Source organism: Acartia tonsa, chromosome 13 (assembly GCF_053477335.1).
Source record: "Acartia tonsa isolate MP-2025a chromosome 13, ASM5347733v1, whole genome shotgun sequence".
Classification (NCBI taxonomy): domain Eukaryota; kingdom Metazoa; phylum Arthropoda; class Copepoda; order Calanoida; family Acartiidae; genus Acartia; species Acartia tonsa.
This window is the reverse complement of record NC_137272.1, coordinates 41362699-41382140: the sequence shown is the minus strand read 5'-3', so window position 1 is coordinate 41382140 and position 19442 is coordinate 41362699. Positions and strand designations below refer to the sequence as shown.

Below are 19442 nucleotides of genomic sequence, written 5' to 3'. Positions count from 1 at the left end.
CAGGATACTCTGGTAGTCTGAGGTCAGATTTATATACATACAACTTTGGATACCAGAGATAGGGCAATACAGGATACTCTGGTAGTGTGGTTTATGATTTACATACATACAACTTTGGATACCAGAGATAGGACAATACAGGATACCCTGGTAGTCTGAGGTCAGATTTATAAACATGCAACTTTGGATACCAGAGATAGGACAATACAGGATACCCTGGTAGTCTGAGGTCAGATTTATATACATACAACTTTGGATATCAGAGATAGGACAATACAGGATACCAAGGTAGTCAGAGGTCAGATTTATATACATGCAACTTTGGATACCAGAGCTAGGACAATACAAGATACTCTGGTAGTGTGGTTTCTGATTTACATACATACAACTTTGGATACCAGAGATAGGACAATACAGGATACCCTGGTAGTCTGAGGTCAGATTTATATACATACAACTTTGGATACCATGAATAGGAAAATACAGGATACTCTGATAGTCTGAGGTCAGATTTATATACATACAACTTTGGATACCAGAGATAGGACAATACAGGATACTCTGGTAGTCTGAGGTCAGATTTATATACATACAACTTTGGATACCAGAGATAGGACAATACAGGATACTCTGGTAGTCTGAGGTCAGATTTATATGCATACACCTTTGGATACCAGAGATAGAACAATACAGGATACTCTGGTAGTCTGAGGTCAGATTTATATACATACAAGTTTGGATACCAGAGATAGGACAATACAGGATACTCTGGTTGTCTGAGGTCAGATTTATAAACATACAACTTTGGATACCAGAGATAGAACAATACAGGATACTCTGATAGTCTGAGGTCAGATTTATATACATACAAGTTTGGATACCAGAGATAGGACAATACAGGATACTCTGGTAGTCTGAGGTCAGATTTATATACATACAAGTTTGGATACCAGAGATAGGACAATACAGGATACTCTGGTAGTCTGAGGTCAGATTTATAAACATACAACTTTGGATACCAGAGATAGGACAATACTGGATACTCTGGTAGTCTGAGGTCAGATTTATATACAATTACATACAAATTGACCGCTTTCAAGAATATTCACAAATTGTCTATCCAGCCATTAATGAGAACTTAATCGACAAACATATAAAAAAATATGCAAATTAAATAAACAACTACCAACTTCTGTGTATAAAATCAATGACAGCGCTATTTTTGATAGTATCTTTACTTTATTAATGTTTTTATTGTCATTTTTTTATGTTATGTAACATAGAAGATATAAAAGGAAAAATTTAAGGTGTGTCGCCATATAAAAAAAAATAATAACAATTCTTTATTTTACAATAGAAAACCCAATTATAACCTTTCCCTTATCGCTTCGAAAACCGATTTAAATCCGGTGGATTAGAAATGGTTCTTAGCCATACTGAAAAATTATGTCTAGCATCGTATTATATCCAGTTTTCTACAAATATAAAAATGTACAATAATAAGATTAAAGATCTTATGATTGTACATTTTATATCCGCGGAAAACTGTTTATAATACGATGCGAGAAATAACTATTTCCTATTCTACGTTTGATTGTCGTTAAAACTCCGCAGGTTTAGACATTTAAGCTATGAAGGGGGGCTTGTTTGGTGTACTTGTAAAAAAAGGGATATACTTTTTTACCCATGATAAAAATATACTTTAATAAAAAACGGAAGGTAAGAGTAGGAAATAAAAAGCTTTCTTTATTATACTACTGAAGTGTTTTGACTTTTAACTTTTACTATGTTAGATGGTATTCTACTTCTTTCTAAGTCAATTAATCTATTGGACTACAAAATATAAATACACATTTCCTCGTTCGTTTTCTTAAAAAATCAAAATCAAGCAGTGTTCAAACTTATCCACCTATATGTATAATCTACAGAAGAGGTAATTTTGTCTATCATTATTGGGTGAAAGTATCCAATTTTCGTCTATTGTCTTATCCCTAAGGATCTCTGGTAATGTAAGAGAAGTCTAAATAGTTTTAGTCATTAATTGAGACAAACTAATAGTAAGTGACTTTGTCAGACAGACAAACAGACAGATGGACGTACAATAAATCCATAAAGATCAGCTACGCAACTAAAAAAGAGATGTTTAGCCTTGAAATTGATATTTCCAGTAGCGCAGCTACTCTATGATTGGAACGTTATGGACAATAATTTTATAAGTACAGGGGGGAAGAGACATTGGCCTAAAAATTACACTGGTACCCAAGTTGTAGTAATTTTATTTGTTGGCTCAAAACTTTGGGTACTTCAATTGCTTTTTGATTTCAAACTCATACATTCGGGATAATTTTATTTATCATTATTTGAGATGTATATCATTTGAACGTCCCTTATTCTTTCCCTTAAGATTCTTGTTTTAACATAATTTTTTTTAAATGTCATATTCAGTGTTTTATGGTGCTACTATTGCTATTCCTGTGCTACTTACAGTTATTAATGCGCTACTAATAGTTATTGCCGCGCTACTATTGGTTATTGCTGCGCTTGTGCTTAAAGAGTGTGTGAGTCAATGAAGCCTAAAGCAATGATTTGGTTTACTGAAGCTGATCAATTTGGGTTGTTCTAATTTTCAGAAAATATTTCCTCCAATTTTCTTTAAAGGAGTAAGACAATGAAGATAATTTGATCAATGATGTATATTCTAAATGATCATAAACATATTATTCTGCATGTTAAATTGTTGATGAAAAAAAGTTTGGAACCAGCCAATCAAGATTCAATAGAATGACCTTAAGTTTTTAAGCCAACGAATAAGATAGCGTAGATGTAAAACTATGGGTACAAGTGTAATCTATAAGTAAATGTCCCTCCCTAACTAATTTCTTAAGCTAAAAGCAAAGCAGTATGTTAAAAGTAAGCTGTGCCTCAATCCCTTCAAACCGGAACACCCCAAATTGACTAGCTTGATATAACTATCTCGACAATTGTGTTTATCCGCGTATAGTTAGGATACTTAGTTTCATAGTTTTGTGGTTTACACCAGGGCTAGTAGCACTGACCATTATTTACAAAATAATACAGTAGCCTGTCCCGAAATGTCACCTTACAATATTTACAAAATAGTAATGTAGCATGTCCCAAAATGAAAACTCAATTATGACAATCAATTAGCACGTCTCAAACTACTTTGAGTAAAGAATTGGTAGCTTCAACCTAATAGTCTGTCCAAAAATACACATAGAAATTTTTATTTTATTTTCATAATTAGAAAAATGTAACCATATCACGTACCAAAATGCCAAATGTTAGAAAAAGATAAAAGCACGTTTATGAATAACCATTAAGAAATTTTAAGCAGCTTTTTAGTTGAAGTAGCAAATAAAGTTTTTGTAGCCTGACAAAAAATGTAAATATTTTTAAATGTAAAATTAATTATAGGTGAAAGACATTACATAACTATAAAACTTAATATCACATGTGTTTAATGGTTTAGTTTTTGTGTACTTATAGGGACTGGGCAGCCGCTATTGAATAGGGCGACCGGCTGTAACGTCGCAATGAAGTTTTTCATAGATATGGATAAGTTTTTGAACTATTATGGGGGAGGATACCTTAACCCTCAAAGGTAAAAAGCTCGTAGAAAACCCAACCTTTTACCCCCCAATTTTTAAAACTAAAATTGTAAGTGGATGGTATCCGCTAGTTAAGGCTTGACTGTACCTAAGTTTTTTGCGATTATCAGCGGCTGCCAAGTCCTAGTAATGCTTTTATTAGAATTTAATACGGGGGGTAACAACGTAATCATTTTAACTATTTGCCCAACAGCTAAACTTTTTTATGTAATATAATATAAAGAACACAGATTAAGATTCACAATTTTAGATAAGGTTTAATTTCCGCTGTATCAAAACCGGTTCTGGACATTAATTGAAGAAAAGCATATCTAAGGTGGATTCTTAAAAAACTTTTTGGCTTACTGCCTCACAAAAATTAGTTAGGCTCGCTAATTTTTTTTTGAGAAAAATCCTCCAAAATCGCATTAAAAATCTAAAAAAATTAAATAAAATCATAAAATGGCTATTAACAAGATTTTATTTAATTTTTGTAGATTTTTAATGCGATTTCAAAGGATTTTTAAAAAATTTTTTAGCGAGCCTCACTTATTTCAGTTACCCAGAGAGCCAAAAAGTTTTTTAAGAATCCACCTCTGTTATAGTTTTATAAATATAACATTTTCTTCATACACCTCAATAAGTTTTAATACTTAAATAAATCAACAAATAAACAAGGATAACAACATCTATATGTAGCGAAGCACAAATAAATCATGAATTGACAAACGAACAAAGTTTTTTATGTTTTCAGCCGTGTGACGTCATACAAATCCATCTCTTTTTTTAGGAGGTTTCCTTTCCCACTTCTCCTCTCATCCCTCATTTTTATGACGTAACACGGCTGATCTTTCGAGACACTTAGTAAAGCTACTTCACGGAGGACCAAAGAATAATTATAGCGTAGATTCTCTTATATATATGGGAGGTTTAGAGTATTTTGTTTTTTGAAATATCTATCCGTATCCGCTTATTACACGTCTAACATGGTCAGATAAAGACTAATTATGGCGTTTAAACTAACTTTTTGTTGGGTGCCATGTTCATCAGGGACAAAGCTTTGCTTCCTGCTTTTCCGTCAGTCTATTTTTCATCTTTTTAATGTACAGGAAGTATTTTAGAAACACAGTGATAAGACAATGGACTAAAAATTCCAATAACAGGCATCTAAAGGATAAGGCAATTGCCGAAAAAATGATGTACATCTTCAATGATGATACACAAAATTACCCCATCTGTGGATTACACTTAGTGGTTGAAGCGATTCGACACTCAAATTAATGAACCAACCAATTTTAATTCAACAAAAGTCCAAGTTATTATAAACCTTTGGGGACTATTGAATAAACATCCCAATGTCACCTCCCTCCTCCCTGTTCTAATACAATAATCTCTGATTTTAGTGCCCTATAATCATTAAGGGGGGGGGGAAGGATGGGTCTGATAATTAATTTAAACGCCATTGACCTATCCCCACCATCCTGGAAGCAGTTAGTTGATGTTTTTAGTTTAGGTCTATAATTATTATAAATAAGGAACAAATGGGGAGTTTAAAAAGGTTTTGGGGATGAAACAGCAAAAAATTAAAAGCTAATGGGAATAAAAAAGTTTTATAAAAACCTAATAGTTATTTCCCGCATCGTATTATAAACAACTTTCGCGGATATAGAATGTACAATGCCGAAGGCACGGGCTAAAAAAAACTATTTTAAATCTTATGATTGTACATTTTTATATTGGTAGAAAGCTGGATATAATACGATGCTAGACATAGTTTTTTTTGTATGGATGAGAACCGGTTTCTATCCACCGGATTCAAATGAATACGAGAAATTTCCTTAATATAATCAAATCAGGGATCTTAAGGGATTAGAGTAAAAACAATAAATTAAAGTGTACAACCCTTAGTATGATAAACAAAATTTCCCTATATGTCAAATAAAATAATCAATAGAAAAATTTGGACACAACTAATTTGAACCAATCATGATCTAACAAGTGTAATAACAGTTATTTAGCCAACGAATGAGAAAATGTTTTTAAGAACTTTGAAAATGAGTATAATTTTTCGTATAATGTCTCCCTTCCTTCTTGGTTAAAATAAACTATTTTATCTCGGCATGTGCTTAATGCTTATTTTATCACTAAAATCTATTTCTTAATGATTATATTCAATTTGTAACTTTCATATTTCAGAAACTATTAATGGAAGGCGCCTGAAATAGATTTCTTGACGCCCGCTTTCCCCTATAAGTGCCGAACAAGGCACAGAAAATGAAAATAGGAGGGGGATTTTTTTCATTCCCTTGCGGCAAAGAAAAATAGTTCTTAAAATGAATACCTAGTAAAAAAAAATTATTCCTCTTCTGAAGTTTGTCATGGCTGCTTTAAATATTTCACAGGAATTTATCTCTTTTGTTGATACTACCATTGGAAAATTAAACTACTTAAATATTAATCATGTATACTATAGGTCATTAAATAAATATTTCTAGTATCTTTATAAAGATAAATAAATAGTTTAAACTTATGGAAATAAATAATTAAAATTTCAGTTAAGGTAATTTAATAAAAGGGAGGGGGGAGCCAGTACTCGATAGACCCTTTGAGGGAAAGTACCACTTAAACATTAGATGCCCCTAGGGCCAAAGCCGCTATAATGTTTTATTTGTGAGACCCCTTATATTCTAGTATATAAAGCAGTAAGATTTTTTTGTCTATTGCTCAAGTTTTCATTAACTTCTAAACTGAATCGAGTTCTCTGTGATATAGAAGCATCATATAGGTCCTAGGATGGTTTTAGGCTAATTTCTGCCCCAGCCCTTCGAATACAGAGCCCCTAGAAATACAGGAACAGAAACTAGTATTTAAATTAGCTGTAATAATTAAGTTGTGAGATGCCCAATATAACTTGACTCTGTATTTAATTCCTCTCGCCAGAATCACGCAATACTAGCACAGGACTAAATTTAGATAAAACATCTTAGTTATACGTGCTGCGTAGTATCTCTAAAACAGCGTAAATCTTCATATGAATTATGTGAATAGGACGTTTGTATTGTATATTTCTTGTTTTTAATGCGTCTTCTTTCTAATAAGGGAATGTCCGTATGTCTAACTGTCCGTCCATCTCATGTTCCAGGTATCTTAAGAGAAAAGACAATTTACGAAAAATTTATATGAATCACTAATGATAAAAAGTTTTGACATCAAGAGATTGGAATCAACCAATCAAAATCAAAAGTACCCAAAAATTTTGAGTCAACGATGTGGTAATAAAACTTTGGGTACCAGTGTAATTAACGATCCAATATTCCTTCCCTTCCTGAATATACTGACCTAAAAATGATTACTTACAAAAGAGTTTTTACTGCTCCTGTTCATACAAAAAATGTTATTGTCTTGTTTACGTTGCTTTGCCTTTTGATATAGATGCTTTTGATATATTTGCCCTTGTTAAATTATAAGTTTTAGTATAAACTTATGATCTGTAGCCTTCAAAATAAATAAAAGGGGGAAGTAACTTTTGTTTAATTCATGCCCTCAGTTTTCTAGCCTCTAGGGGCATCTTAAGGGGTGTGTAGACACCCAGCAAATATTAGTTCTTGATATCAAAATCCAATTCAATTTGGGGATGTATCATAAAATTAACTTATTTTTTTGGTGCCTAAAAAGGGAATATGGGTTCTAAATTGTTAGAACCTTCAATCCCCCCCCCCCTCCCTGTATATTACTTCAGGGAGGGAGAGGACATTTAGCTGTAAATTACACCAGTACCCAAAGTTATATATCCACGTTTTCTCATTAGCAAGCTACAAAAATTTGAGTACTTTAATTAAATTTTGATCGGATCAATTTGTTTATCATTATTGTGGATGTATATCGATTTATAGTCCATTGTCTTATCCCTTTAGATCCCTGTTTATTAAACAGATCTATAGTACAGATGTATATACCGACAACTACCACTCTTCCTTTTTCAAAGACCTCTTTCGTCTGCTTCTAAATTATTTTCTGCTACTTGGCTGTGTTAATATAAGCGACACCATAAGTTGATTTTCAATGACCCAATAGAAAGGTTGCACAAGGTGGTTGTGATGGGGAGATACAGTTATTCTACCGTTTCTCCCTCTAGTGTTTTACTCTAATGTTTATAACATACTTAGAAAAAGTTACATCGTGAAATAATAAAAATTCCTTTGGAGTAAACATAATAGAATATTAGTCACAGAACATAAATCATACCAGGATAAATATGTTCATACTTAAGTAGCGCAATAATAACAAGCTTTTTATGGGTCATTTTAGGTTATGTTATATTGGGTTAGGTGATTGTCCCACAGAGTTAGGCGATTGGCCCCGCAAGGTTAGAGACCCCCCCCCCCCGCAGGGGCTAAATATAGGAGAAAAGCTACTGTAAAAAATACGAAGATTAAGGTGCGTTGCCACGCAAAGGGACTATACCCGATTGAACAATTACGTTGAAATGAGAGCATTAAATTAGGGTCACTTAGTGAGGCAAAATTATTTTTGTGAAAAATCATCCAAAATCGCATAAAAAATCTACAAACAATAAATAAAATCATAAAAGGGTTATTAACATAAGATTTTGTTTAATTTTTTGTGGATTTTTATGTGATTTTGGAGGATTTTTTACAAAAACAATTTTTTAAAAAGTATCAACCTCAGTATTCACCTAGGGTATAGGCTATGTATGTACGGACGGACATAGCCTACAGCTATAGAGCAGCTGAGCTTTGAAAATATTTTAGATTCATAAATAACATAAAAACGCTGTCATTGTTACTAAGCGAAGCTACGCTGTCTACGTATTTTGTATGTACTATGACTATCTCAGCTCAAACCTACAGATGAAGTGACGAGTATCTTATTCAGAACTGACTTTAAAAACATTACAAGAGCATCTAGATTAATTTTACCCAAAATTCAAAAGTCAATTTTAACCAATAAATGGTGATTTTGTCTTTTAGATTTCATGTTTTCTTAAGCTAGAAAACAATTTGGGGGAGGGGTTATCTAATTTACACTATTAATAAGATAATAAGATTAATATGTACTTTTCACTTATAGCTATGCTATAAATAAACATAGATTGTCCTTGATTTCATAAATATAATTACATTGCTAATGTGAATGTTTTTAAAAATAAGTCATAAATTATAAAGAAAGTTTAATTTGTTTTTTTTACAGAGGTATTACATAATGTTTGTTAAAATAAAGGGGGGGGGGGCGAAAGTGACACTTTTTGAAACCAAAACTAAGAGTCAACAAAGGAACTGAACTAAAAAAAGGGTTACAGGTCTGAGATTTTGCATGGCAGTTGCTTTATAGGGGTACAATATGGAACTGTGAAGAAACGGCGGCGCAACCGCCGAAAACCGCCGTTTCCCGCCGTAATTTTTGTTGCCTTTTCTCGGCGGTTTTCGGCGGTTGCGCCGCCGTTTCTTCACAGTTCCATATTGTACCCCTATAAAGCAACTGCCATGCTAAATGTCAGACCTGTAACACTTTTTTTAGTTGAGTTCCTTTGACTTTTAGTTTTGGTTTCAATAAGTGTCACTTTCGCCCCCCCCCCCTTTCATTTTTATTTAACATAAGGGATATGGAATCATAAAATAACTTTTTGAAGTATCTCTTCGAAACCGATTAATATCCGCTGGATTAGAACCGGTTCTCAGCCATAATAAAAAATTATGTATAGCATTGTATTATATCCAGTTTTCTACGAATATAAAAATGTACAATCATAATATAAAAACCTTTGGCATCTTGGGTCTAACAAAACTGGTTTTAATCTTGTAATTGTACATTTTATATCCGCGAAAAGCTGATTATAATCCGATGCGATAAATAACTATTAAGGCTTTACGTTTTTCCGCCCATCAAAATTAGAAAAACATTGACATTGTGCTTTGTATAAGAAAAAATGTTATTTTTAATTGGCAGAAAAGCTAGCAACATTATCATACTTAATTTCTTTAATTTTTTTCCAAATAAGGCTAAAAACATCCATAAGTAGCGAAACACAAGAAATCATGGGTTGCCATACGTACATTTCCGTATATTTGCATAATAACAGACATAGCCAGTTACAAAGTAGCTTCGCTACAAAAAAAAAAAAAAAAAAAAATGCAAAATTGTTATAAGCTGAAAGTTTGTGAACCAGATAACCACAAAAAGTTGGTTTTCATTCCATTTAACAATTTTTTTTATCATTTTACCAAAGGAAAAAATGCACATTTTACGTTTTAATTTTTGTTTAATGATTTTAACAAGGATGGCAACAACCATAAAAGCGTAGCTTTACAAATTCTATGTGGATATTTATGTAATAAACTATGTAGCTAGGAGCTAATTGTGAACTTTCTTACATTTTAATAAGCATTTTTACTAATCAATTAGAAATAAAAAAATTCTTACCTTAGGAGTTGTTTTCTTAGTTTGCTGTTGTTTGTCCTGTCTGTGATTAGTTCTGGAGCCAACATCCTGCTGGCGCCAGCTCGAGTCCCTGCAAAGAAAATAATAGTTATAATAGTTGTTTCTCGCATTGTATTATAACAGCTTTTCGTAGATATAAAATGTACAATTCTAACATTAAAACCAGTTTTTTTAAACTCGAGATGTACTATATGTAATATATTTATCGATTTGAAAGAATTGGTTGATAATTGAAATAGAAGCAGCTAAAAAAATGACGTCATACAATGCAAATGACGAAGGATATCCAGTATAGATTTTAATTGACCAATGGTAGGCCAGTATGCTGTCATTTTTTATAGGACTATAAGCTGCTTCATTGAAATACATTGTCATTCTGAAGATAGCAAACATGCTCGAAAAGAATTGTTGAAATGTATGAATAAATATGTAAAATTCATATTTCGTTTTTAGAGTTAACATTAAATGTGTAACATAATGGTTAATTTTCGTATCCATGGACAACTGTAAATAAAGGGACAGAGGCAAATATTAATCTCCGGGTGCTATACCCCTGTCTTAACGTTGCAAAACACTTAATAGCCGCAGATTGGAATATTAAACTATTGGGACACCACACAAATTGGTGTTAAAATGAAACTGAGAAAAAAAGCTGTATTTTTATTGGCGAATCTACTTAGTCTATCTGTCCTTCCGTCTGTAAATGCAGATTTTTTTTGTGAATAATCACTTTAAAAAGAGCATCGAGTATACAACTCACTTGACGTCAGTTGAGTTCGTCAGTTGACAGTCGGTTGGTCATGCTACCTATATGGGGAATAGTCCCTTTAGTGGTACTGCACCTTAAGGGGCGATTCGTCGTATTTTTAAAATGGCTTTTTATAGGTTATTTTAGGTTAGGTTTGGTTATATTGGGTTAGGTAATTGTCTCACTGGTTTAGCCAATTTGCCCCGCAGGGGCTAGAAATAGGAGAAAACCTAGAGTGTAAAAAACGAAGAATCGCCCCACAAGGTGCGTTGCCACTAAAGGGACTATACCCAACATATACTATAATATAATATTATCAGTTTTGAATGAACACTTTTATTATATTTCAATGGACATCTGCCATTTATTTTTAGTAGCGAAGCTACTTAATAGTCATTAAAATCAATAGGTCAGTCCGTCAAACTGTTACGTCTACACAGGGATAAGGAATTAATTTATAAATCTCAAGCTTACCCTTTAATCATACAATTAATAAAAAAAAACCTAAAACCATCCTGGGACCTATCTGAAATGGAAAACTCAATTGATTCAAGCCTTATCGAAAACAAAAAAAACTTAGGTACTAAATTACATAATAGAATTAATAAAAATATTTTTGTTAAATCAGGGCTTGCCTTTCGTATTAGAATATCTTTTTCTTTAAATTCAAATGATATACAAGTACGATTTTGTCCTAAGAAGCACAACAGTAGACTTAAATATAGTTTTATTACAAAAAAAATCAATATTCTTATTTTTGTATGTGTTTTTATGTACGCTTAGGTTTTCTTGGGTAAAAGTTAGCCCCTAGGGGGTATAAACCCCGCAAGGGTAAGTCAATAAGAAAAAAATAATAATTTTTAAATTAATTATAATAGCAAAGGAGGTAGGTTTTTAGTGCACGCTAGACAATTTGAAGGAAAGCACCACCAAAGTTAATGATGTATGTAAAAAATAGTTATAGAGTAGTTGCACTCCAAAGAATCTCGCCTGGAATTTATTCAAATTCTTTTAGCCATAAAGTAAAAAAAACTATATGTAAAACTAATCAAGATAGACGGGTAGAACCAATTGAAATGTAAGTATTTTATCTTCGGTTACAAAAATCCATAAAAAATTATGAAGAAAATCGCCCAAAAAATAAAAAGATTCAGTGTTTAAAGCAAATGACAAAAGGAGAGCTTTTAGACCGACGGACGGGCAAAAAAACGAACGGGTGAAGAGATACAACTTGACTACAAGAACGTTTTTTATTTTAATGGCTTTTTCGTAACCCAACCATGTATATTTTTTGTATTAAGGCTTGGTCAAAAAGCTTACAAAAGTTAAAGTAGCTGTATCCACTAAAAAAAAACGTCCACACAAACTGACCATTTTTAAAATCAGCGTTATTGGTAGCTATCGTCTATACCATAGAGACGATCAACATGACGATCAAGGAGATATTCGTTTGTAAATTACACTAGTCCCCAAAGTTTTGTTAACTTGTTTTATCCAATGTTTGGGGACTTATTTTAAAGTATTTTTTTGTTGTTTTGAAAGAAAACCAAATCTAACATCTAGGATCTTAGAATGCCATTTCCTTTGTTCAAAAATATACTTTTTTCAACAACCTAGAAAAGCAGGGAGGGAGAGGACACTGGTTATTAAATCATTCTACCCTCTATTTTTCTGAGCTGGATCTTTAAATGTGTAGCCGTAGCTGTGGCCGTAGTCGTAGCCGTCGCCACTGCAAGTGCTGCCAATAAAACATGGATTTTTAAATGGTAAAAGTTTTTACGTATTATTATTTTTTTTCCTTCATATTTTTACTGAAAACTAAAAAAATTGGTTGTGATTTAAAGATCGCATATAGCCGTGGCCACGAGTAGCCAATTTGATTTAAATATCGCTATTAGGTTAGTGGCTGTAACTCTGGCCACGGCCACGGCCACGGCCACGGCCACGGCTACGGCTACGGCTACACATTTAAAGATCCAGCTCTGATAACATTGGTAATATAATAGCTGTATCAAAGGACAAACCTTGCCGATTAACCGATATGGTTCTTCTTTACAATGGAGCTTCTTAATGGTTTAGAAAAAAATCATAATCAAAACACAGTTACCCCTTCTGTAGATTATAATTATAAGTTAAAAAGTTCGGTCAATAATCAAAGCCAACCAATAAGATATAAATGTTATAAAACTTTGGGTTTCAGTGTAATTTAAAGTCCAATGTCCCCTTCCTACTTGCAGGTATCATGAGCCAATAAAAATCAAAACATTGGGGTAAAGTCCCTTTCGTGCCAACTCCCCTTAAGGGGCGATTCTTCGTTTTTTTACAGTAGCTTTTCTTCTAGTTCTAGCCCCTGCATGGGTCTCTAACCCTGCGGGGCTAATTTACTAACCCTGCAGGGCAATCACCTAACCCAACATAACCTAACCTAACCTAACCTAAAATAACCAATCAAAAGCCATTTTGAAAATACGACGAATCTCCCCTTAAATGGCGTTGCCACGAAAGGGACCAAACCCAAACATTGTCATATCCCTACACAAGCCTATACATATGCAACTTATAGTTTTTAGGTGCGTAGCATTTCTTTATATAATTCTCTATCTGTTTGTATGACTATGTAACTAGCAAAATTCTTGTTGCAGTAAATTTAGGCCAGTAGTTTTCCTATTATATAAGCTTTTTTTCTGTCTGTAGCGAAGGATCTCGCTAACCTATTTATACCTATTTTGGAGGAGGGTATCTCCTACCTCCCTGGAGAAATCACCCCTAGAAAAACAATACCCCCCACATTTTTTTTTACTTTTTCTTTTTAGAACTTAAATAATAGAAAAATTAAACGAGTCACTCCCCCCCTTCCACCTTAAGTGCCCCTAGAGGCTTCTAGAGGGCGGAGCCGCCAGTATATAAAAAAAACGCCAAAGCTTGAAGAGAAAAAGAAATCTCTTACTTTTCAGTTGTTCTACTTTTGTTATCCTTGTAAATATCTTGTTGAAGGATAAAAATTGTTAGAATTTCTTAAGGAGTGTTAGGACAATGGAAACTAATCTATATCCCTAACTTTCGAGTGATATTTTAGAGCTTCCAAAGGCACAATACAACAAATATATGTAGATCAGACAAAAGTAGAGAAATTTACCGACCAATGTCGTATCCCAGCTTTCCGTGCCATTTCTATAAGTTCTCAACAAAGAAATTCCTTAAGCATTTAAAAATGTACATTCTACTATCCCAGGGATAAACAAATCATTCTACTATCCCAGGGATAAACAAATGTACATTCTACTATCCCAGGGATAAACAAATTCTACTATCCCAGGGATAAACAAATTCTACTATCCCAGGGATAAACAAATGTACATTCTACTATCCCAGGGATAAACAAATTCTACTATCCCAGGGATAAACAAATTCTACTATCCCAGGGATAAACAAATGTACATTCTACTATCCCAGGGATAAACAAATGTACATTCTACTATCCCAGGGATAAACAAATTCTACTATCCCAGGGATAAACAAATTCTACTATCCCAGGGATAAACAAATGTACATTCTACTATCCCAGGGATAAACAAATTCTACTATCCCAGGGATAAACAAATGTACATTCTACTATCCCAGGGATAAACAAATTCTACTATCCCAGGGATAAACAAATGTACATTCTACTATCCCAGGGATGAACAAATTCTACTATCCCAGGGATAAACAAATTCTACTATCCCAGGGATAAACAAATTTTACTATCCCAGGGATAAACAAATTTTACTATCCCAGGGATAAACAAATCAAATTGGAGCTTAATCACAAGATAGATTATTATTTTTAGAGAAAAGACTAAAGTAAAAATAATTTGAGGCCAATAACATTAAGATTTTTATTTATGTGATTATGACATTGAACTGTAAATTACACTAGTACCCAAAGTTTTATAATAACGTTATCTTCTTCGTTGTCCCAAAAACTTTTGACACTTTAACTTATACTAGCGACTACGCCCCTAGAGGCCTCTAGTGGCACTTTAAATGTTAATTTTTTTTGTGAATTATCTTGGGAGGGTGGTTGTACCCTCCCCTAAAATAGTTATAAACTTTCCCGGGACCCAATGCGAAGCTACCCTGTCAAGGAGAACCCCATCGGTTCAGCGGTTAGCGAGATACTTCGGTACAGACAAACAGACAGACACACAGACAAACAGACATCCCGTTACTTTATTACAAGGATTAGAAATTTTAAAAGGAAGTATCCAAACATTTCAACCAATAACATCAATGTACAGAGGGGATAATTTTGTTTATCGCCATTGGGGTTGTATGTCAATTATTTCTATCCCTCTAGTCTCTGGAAAGATATTCAACTTGGTTAAAAAATATACACTCTATGAAAATAAATTGTGTTTTCGACTTATATAACTATCCATTTCTCTGTAATTTTGATAAATACTTTGTTTTTACGATGAAAGGATAGGCTTCAGATATTTCTAGCAGAATCCCTTTTTTTTCGAACGGGCATTTTTAAAACTTTGGGTACTTAAACTAAAATCTTCATGTGTTGTTTTCAAACACCCAGTGTACAACCTGAAATTTTGACCAAAAGAAAGGGTAATATCAGCTCATACCAATAACGAAATTAATTCGGAAGAAAAACACGAAACCTATACGTGGTTTTCAGCTGTCGTTGGGGGGCAACACATCAGGGAGTAAGGGAGGGGACAATGGGCAATTAATTCAATTTAAGAGGGTTCGCTGAAAAGCAACGAAAACCAGATTTTTCAAGAAAATTTTACCAAAATTGTAAGGGGATCATGGTAACCTAATTTAGAACAAAATTAGTTCTAAGAAAAAAATCATTTACTTGAAAATTAAATTATCAACACATCACAATGTAGTAAACATTCTGTAATTAATCACTAGAAAAATCTTGTTTAAACCACCCTCAACCCTTCTAATATATTTATAACTGACCCCAAAATTCAAGCGGTTCTTAGATTATTTAATACATAAATATCACAGTAGAGTTTCTATACATGAAAAGACATTTTCTTGGGAAAAAATATTTGTTAAAACCAGCGATAAAAAACAAACTTTTCTGTCTGCATATTCAAAACTAGCTCAGCTAGTTAGCGGGGCATTGATGCGCAAGTCCCCAAAATCAGTAAGAATCTGCTGTATTCGTGCACATTCCCTTTAAGCCAGTCCCCAAAGTCTGAGACTACTTAAAAATTGAATATTCGATCCATTGTCCCCTCCCTTACTCCCTGGCAACACATCGTAAAATTGACGACCTCTCCATTTGCCCCCCAAATATTATTTTAGATTTATTTTGCTTGTTGGTTATACCTTATTCCTGGGGTAATATTGTTTATCATCATTTGAGATGTAAATAAATCGATTTATCACCCATTGCCTTATACCTCATTGCTCATCACAAGCTTCATTGAAGTGTACAAGTGTACGATAAAGGAAATAATTTCCAAAGACAGACTGACATTCAACGTAATGCCTGAGGTAGAGCAGCTGCGCTCCAAAATGACCTTACCTGACAGGGTCTCGATCGTAGGACACGGGGCTAAGAAACCGTTTCATATACTTGGCCGCGTTAGTCGGCTGCACGGAATCAAATCTCGACCTGCCGTTGCCGCCGCCGGCCCAGCCGTTACCGCCACCGCCGGAGGTGAAGGAAAAATCGGCTCCGCCATTCTTTTTCACCTAAAATAAAAGAAATATTAATCTTGACTCTTGAAGGATGTTAGGTTATCTAACTATATTCTTATTTTTTTTACATGAAAGACATATTTTTGTTTTGAAAGACACAAAAATTACCTTTACATGTAGGCATTGACGTGCACCTTGAGGGGGTAAAAAAAGGATAGGGGGCTTACAAAGTTTAAATATTAAGGGGGGTTTTGAACACAATAAATACAGGCAGTGGCGTGCACTTTGTTTTGACAGGGGTGGTCAGCTTATGGGGGTAAAAGGGGGGCCAACAAAGTTCAAATATTAGGGGGATGTAGATACCCCTCTGCATTCCCTTCGCACGCCTATGTAAAAATTTTCCTTATTGGTTTATAACTTTGATATTGATATTTTGTAAGTTTTATAGTTGTTGAATCATAGTTATATTATTTGCAATGATAAAATAGGCATTGGAACTCTTTCATTTAAAACAAAATATCTTATTATCGGTTAATTATAAATTATTTTAGCTCTTCTAAATGTTTTTTTTATCCTTGTTGAAATAAATTTCTATATTTTAAGACAATGAAGCTAGAAATTAACATAAAAACTCTAAATCCAATATAAAAATATTTGGAAATAAGACAATGAAGTAATAGAGTGATCCTATCACTGAAATATTTGCTAAGTGGCTTCGTCCAAAGCCTAAAGAGGAGACTAAAAAAACAAGATCCATAAAATAGCCTAAAACTATCCCAAAACAAAAAGACAGAATGTTTTCTGAGAAAAAACTTTTCCAATTTTTGAACACAAATAAAACAAAAAGTGGACACTAAACATAAAAGAAATAAAAGTGTAAAAGAAATTGATTGGTTAAAGCTTAAAAAGGTAAAACTAAGGAGTGGTCTACACTCTACATCTATTTTAAGTATATTGTCTCTATAAGTGTAAAAGTTCGGTAAAATACGTTTCAGTTTTTTCCCTCAATTTTATAAACGTTTATTTCAAAATGCAAAAGAACCTATTTGATATAAAAAGCAGTAAGGTTTTTTCTCTCTAAAGTTTAAGATTTCAATGACTACTGAACCGATTGAGTTCTCCATTTTAAAGAATCGTAGCACATGACCTGGTATGGTTTTATGCCATTTTATTTTTAGTCTGGATTTAGACTTTTTTTTTTCTGCGCTATAACACCCCTGCAAGTAGAGAACCCCTAACTGCTATAGGCGCAGCTCTAGTGTAATTTTAGGAAAAAAAACTATGAAACATTAGATTCATTCTTATGTATAAATTTCTGGTAAAGCTTAAAACTTTTGGAAAATCTGCTGGTTTAATTGGACACCCAATCTTCACAAGTTTTAATTGCCTAGGGCAATTCTATCTCAAAGAACAGATGAACAATATTTAAGAATTCAGTCAGTCAACCTTTTTATGTAGTGAAGCTGCTATAAAAGTTATAAGTCTGTCTAAGCAGTGGTGCACATAGAGTTGTTTTCAGGGGGATGTAAAATTTAAGGAATTTTAGAATCGTTCTTCGTTTTTTTAAACTTCTATACCTAGACACAGATTCCAACAAATAATATCTATTTCCTAATATAATTTCCTCAAAAACTGCAAAAACAACTCTAAAATAATTCGTGTTTTAAAATTCTTTTATTGATATTGTCATCCTTGTTATTAATTCAGTCAGTGAAGCTTTTTAAAAAAAACAATAATGATAAAGGAACAGATAAGTTTGTTAAAAATATTGTTTTGTGCTGTTTTTATATCAACATAGTAATGTCATTATTAGAAATTAGGAATTATTTTATCGTATTCATTCGAATCCGGTGGATAGGAACCAGTTCTCATCCATACGAAAAAAACTATGTCTAGCATCGTATTATATCCAGCTTTCTACGAATATAAAAATGTACAATCATAAGATTAAAACCAGTTTTTTTATCCGTGCCTTCGGCACCTCGGGGCTAAAAAAACTGGTTTTAATCTTATAACTGTACATTCTATATCCGCGGAAAGCTGTTTATAATACGATGCGAGAAATAATTATTAATAGGTTAGTTGGCGGTTTCTCTTAAAGTTACTAGTCGAACACCGGGGATTAGTTTATCAAGTTGTTTTACAACTGGCTAGGTTAGGTTTTATAAATAAAAGAGTAGCCCTGTAGGGTTAGATCTTACTTATTTTAAAACATTACAGTCCCAAATTATATATTTAGAATTAAAGTTTTTATTTATCTCTTTATTTTAGGTCTTAAAATAATTCATTTTTTTTATAATGAAAGAAAAAGCGTTATGGCTGAATAGTTTTTTGTTTATTTTTAAAGAATTAATTGTGATAAAAATCTTTGATTTCTTAATAAAAGTTCAAATAAGATTGTCCTAGAACCAATACAAAGTTTCCAATTTTCTAGCCCCTGCGGGGGGCTTTAACCCTGCGGGAAAATCACCTAACCTAACCTAAAATAACCTATTGAAAGCCATTTTCAAAATAATAAATAATTTTTAAGGGGCGTTGCCACGAAATGGATTATACCCAAATAAAATACTAAAAGAAAAAAACTATACATCCCCTTATTTTTTCAATTTATTTCACAATTAAGGGGGTTTCTGTGCTCGATAAGGCACTTTGAGGGGAAGATTCATCCACAGACTGACATTCGACAATACCTTGGTTATACAGAAGCTGCGATTTTAGAGTTCAGCAATACCCTGGTTATGAAGAAGCTGCGATTTTAGGGTTCTTTGTTCTAAATTAATTTTTCCACAAGTTAAATAACAAATTGTAAAAGTTTACCAGTAACTTTTATTGGTCCCAGGGATGCAAGGATAGAATTATAGAAGATAAATTAATTCTCAAAAAAATCGAAATTTATACTCTATTTAAAACACTGTAGTTTTTTCTGTTAAATGGAAGGGTTGTAGTTTGCAATGACTGAAATATTTATTAGGA

The 19442-nt window shown here is 33.1% G+C and overlaps 1 protein-coding gene across 2 annotated transcripts in view; it reads right to left on the bottom strand.

Annotated features, from left to right (window-relative positions):
• Positions 1–19442, bottom strand: part of LOC145304705 (uncharacterized) — a 133882-nt gene that overhangs the window by 35486 nt on the left and 78954 nt on the right. For both annotated transcript variants that reach the window (XM_080146646.1, XM_080146647.1), the window contains exons 4-5: positions 16354–16523; positions 10050–10137 (exon numbers count right to left, since the gene is read on the bottom strand). In XM_080146646.1, the coding sequence (XP_080002772.1) occupies positions 10050–10137; positions 16354–16523 (258 nt within the window). The remainder of the gene's footprint in view (positions 1–10049; positions 10138–16353; positions 16524–19442) is intronic.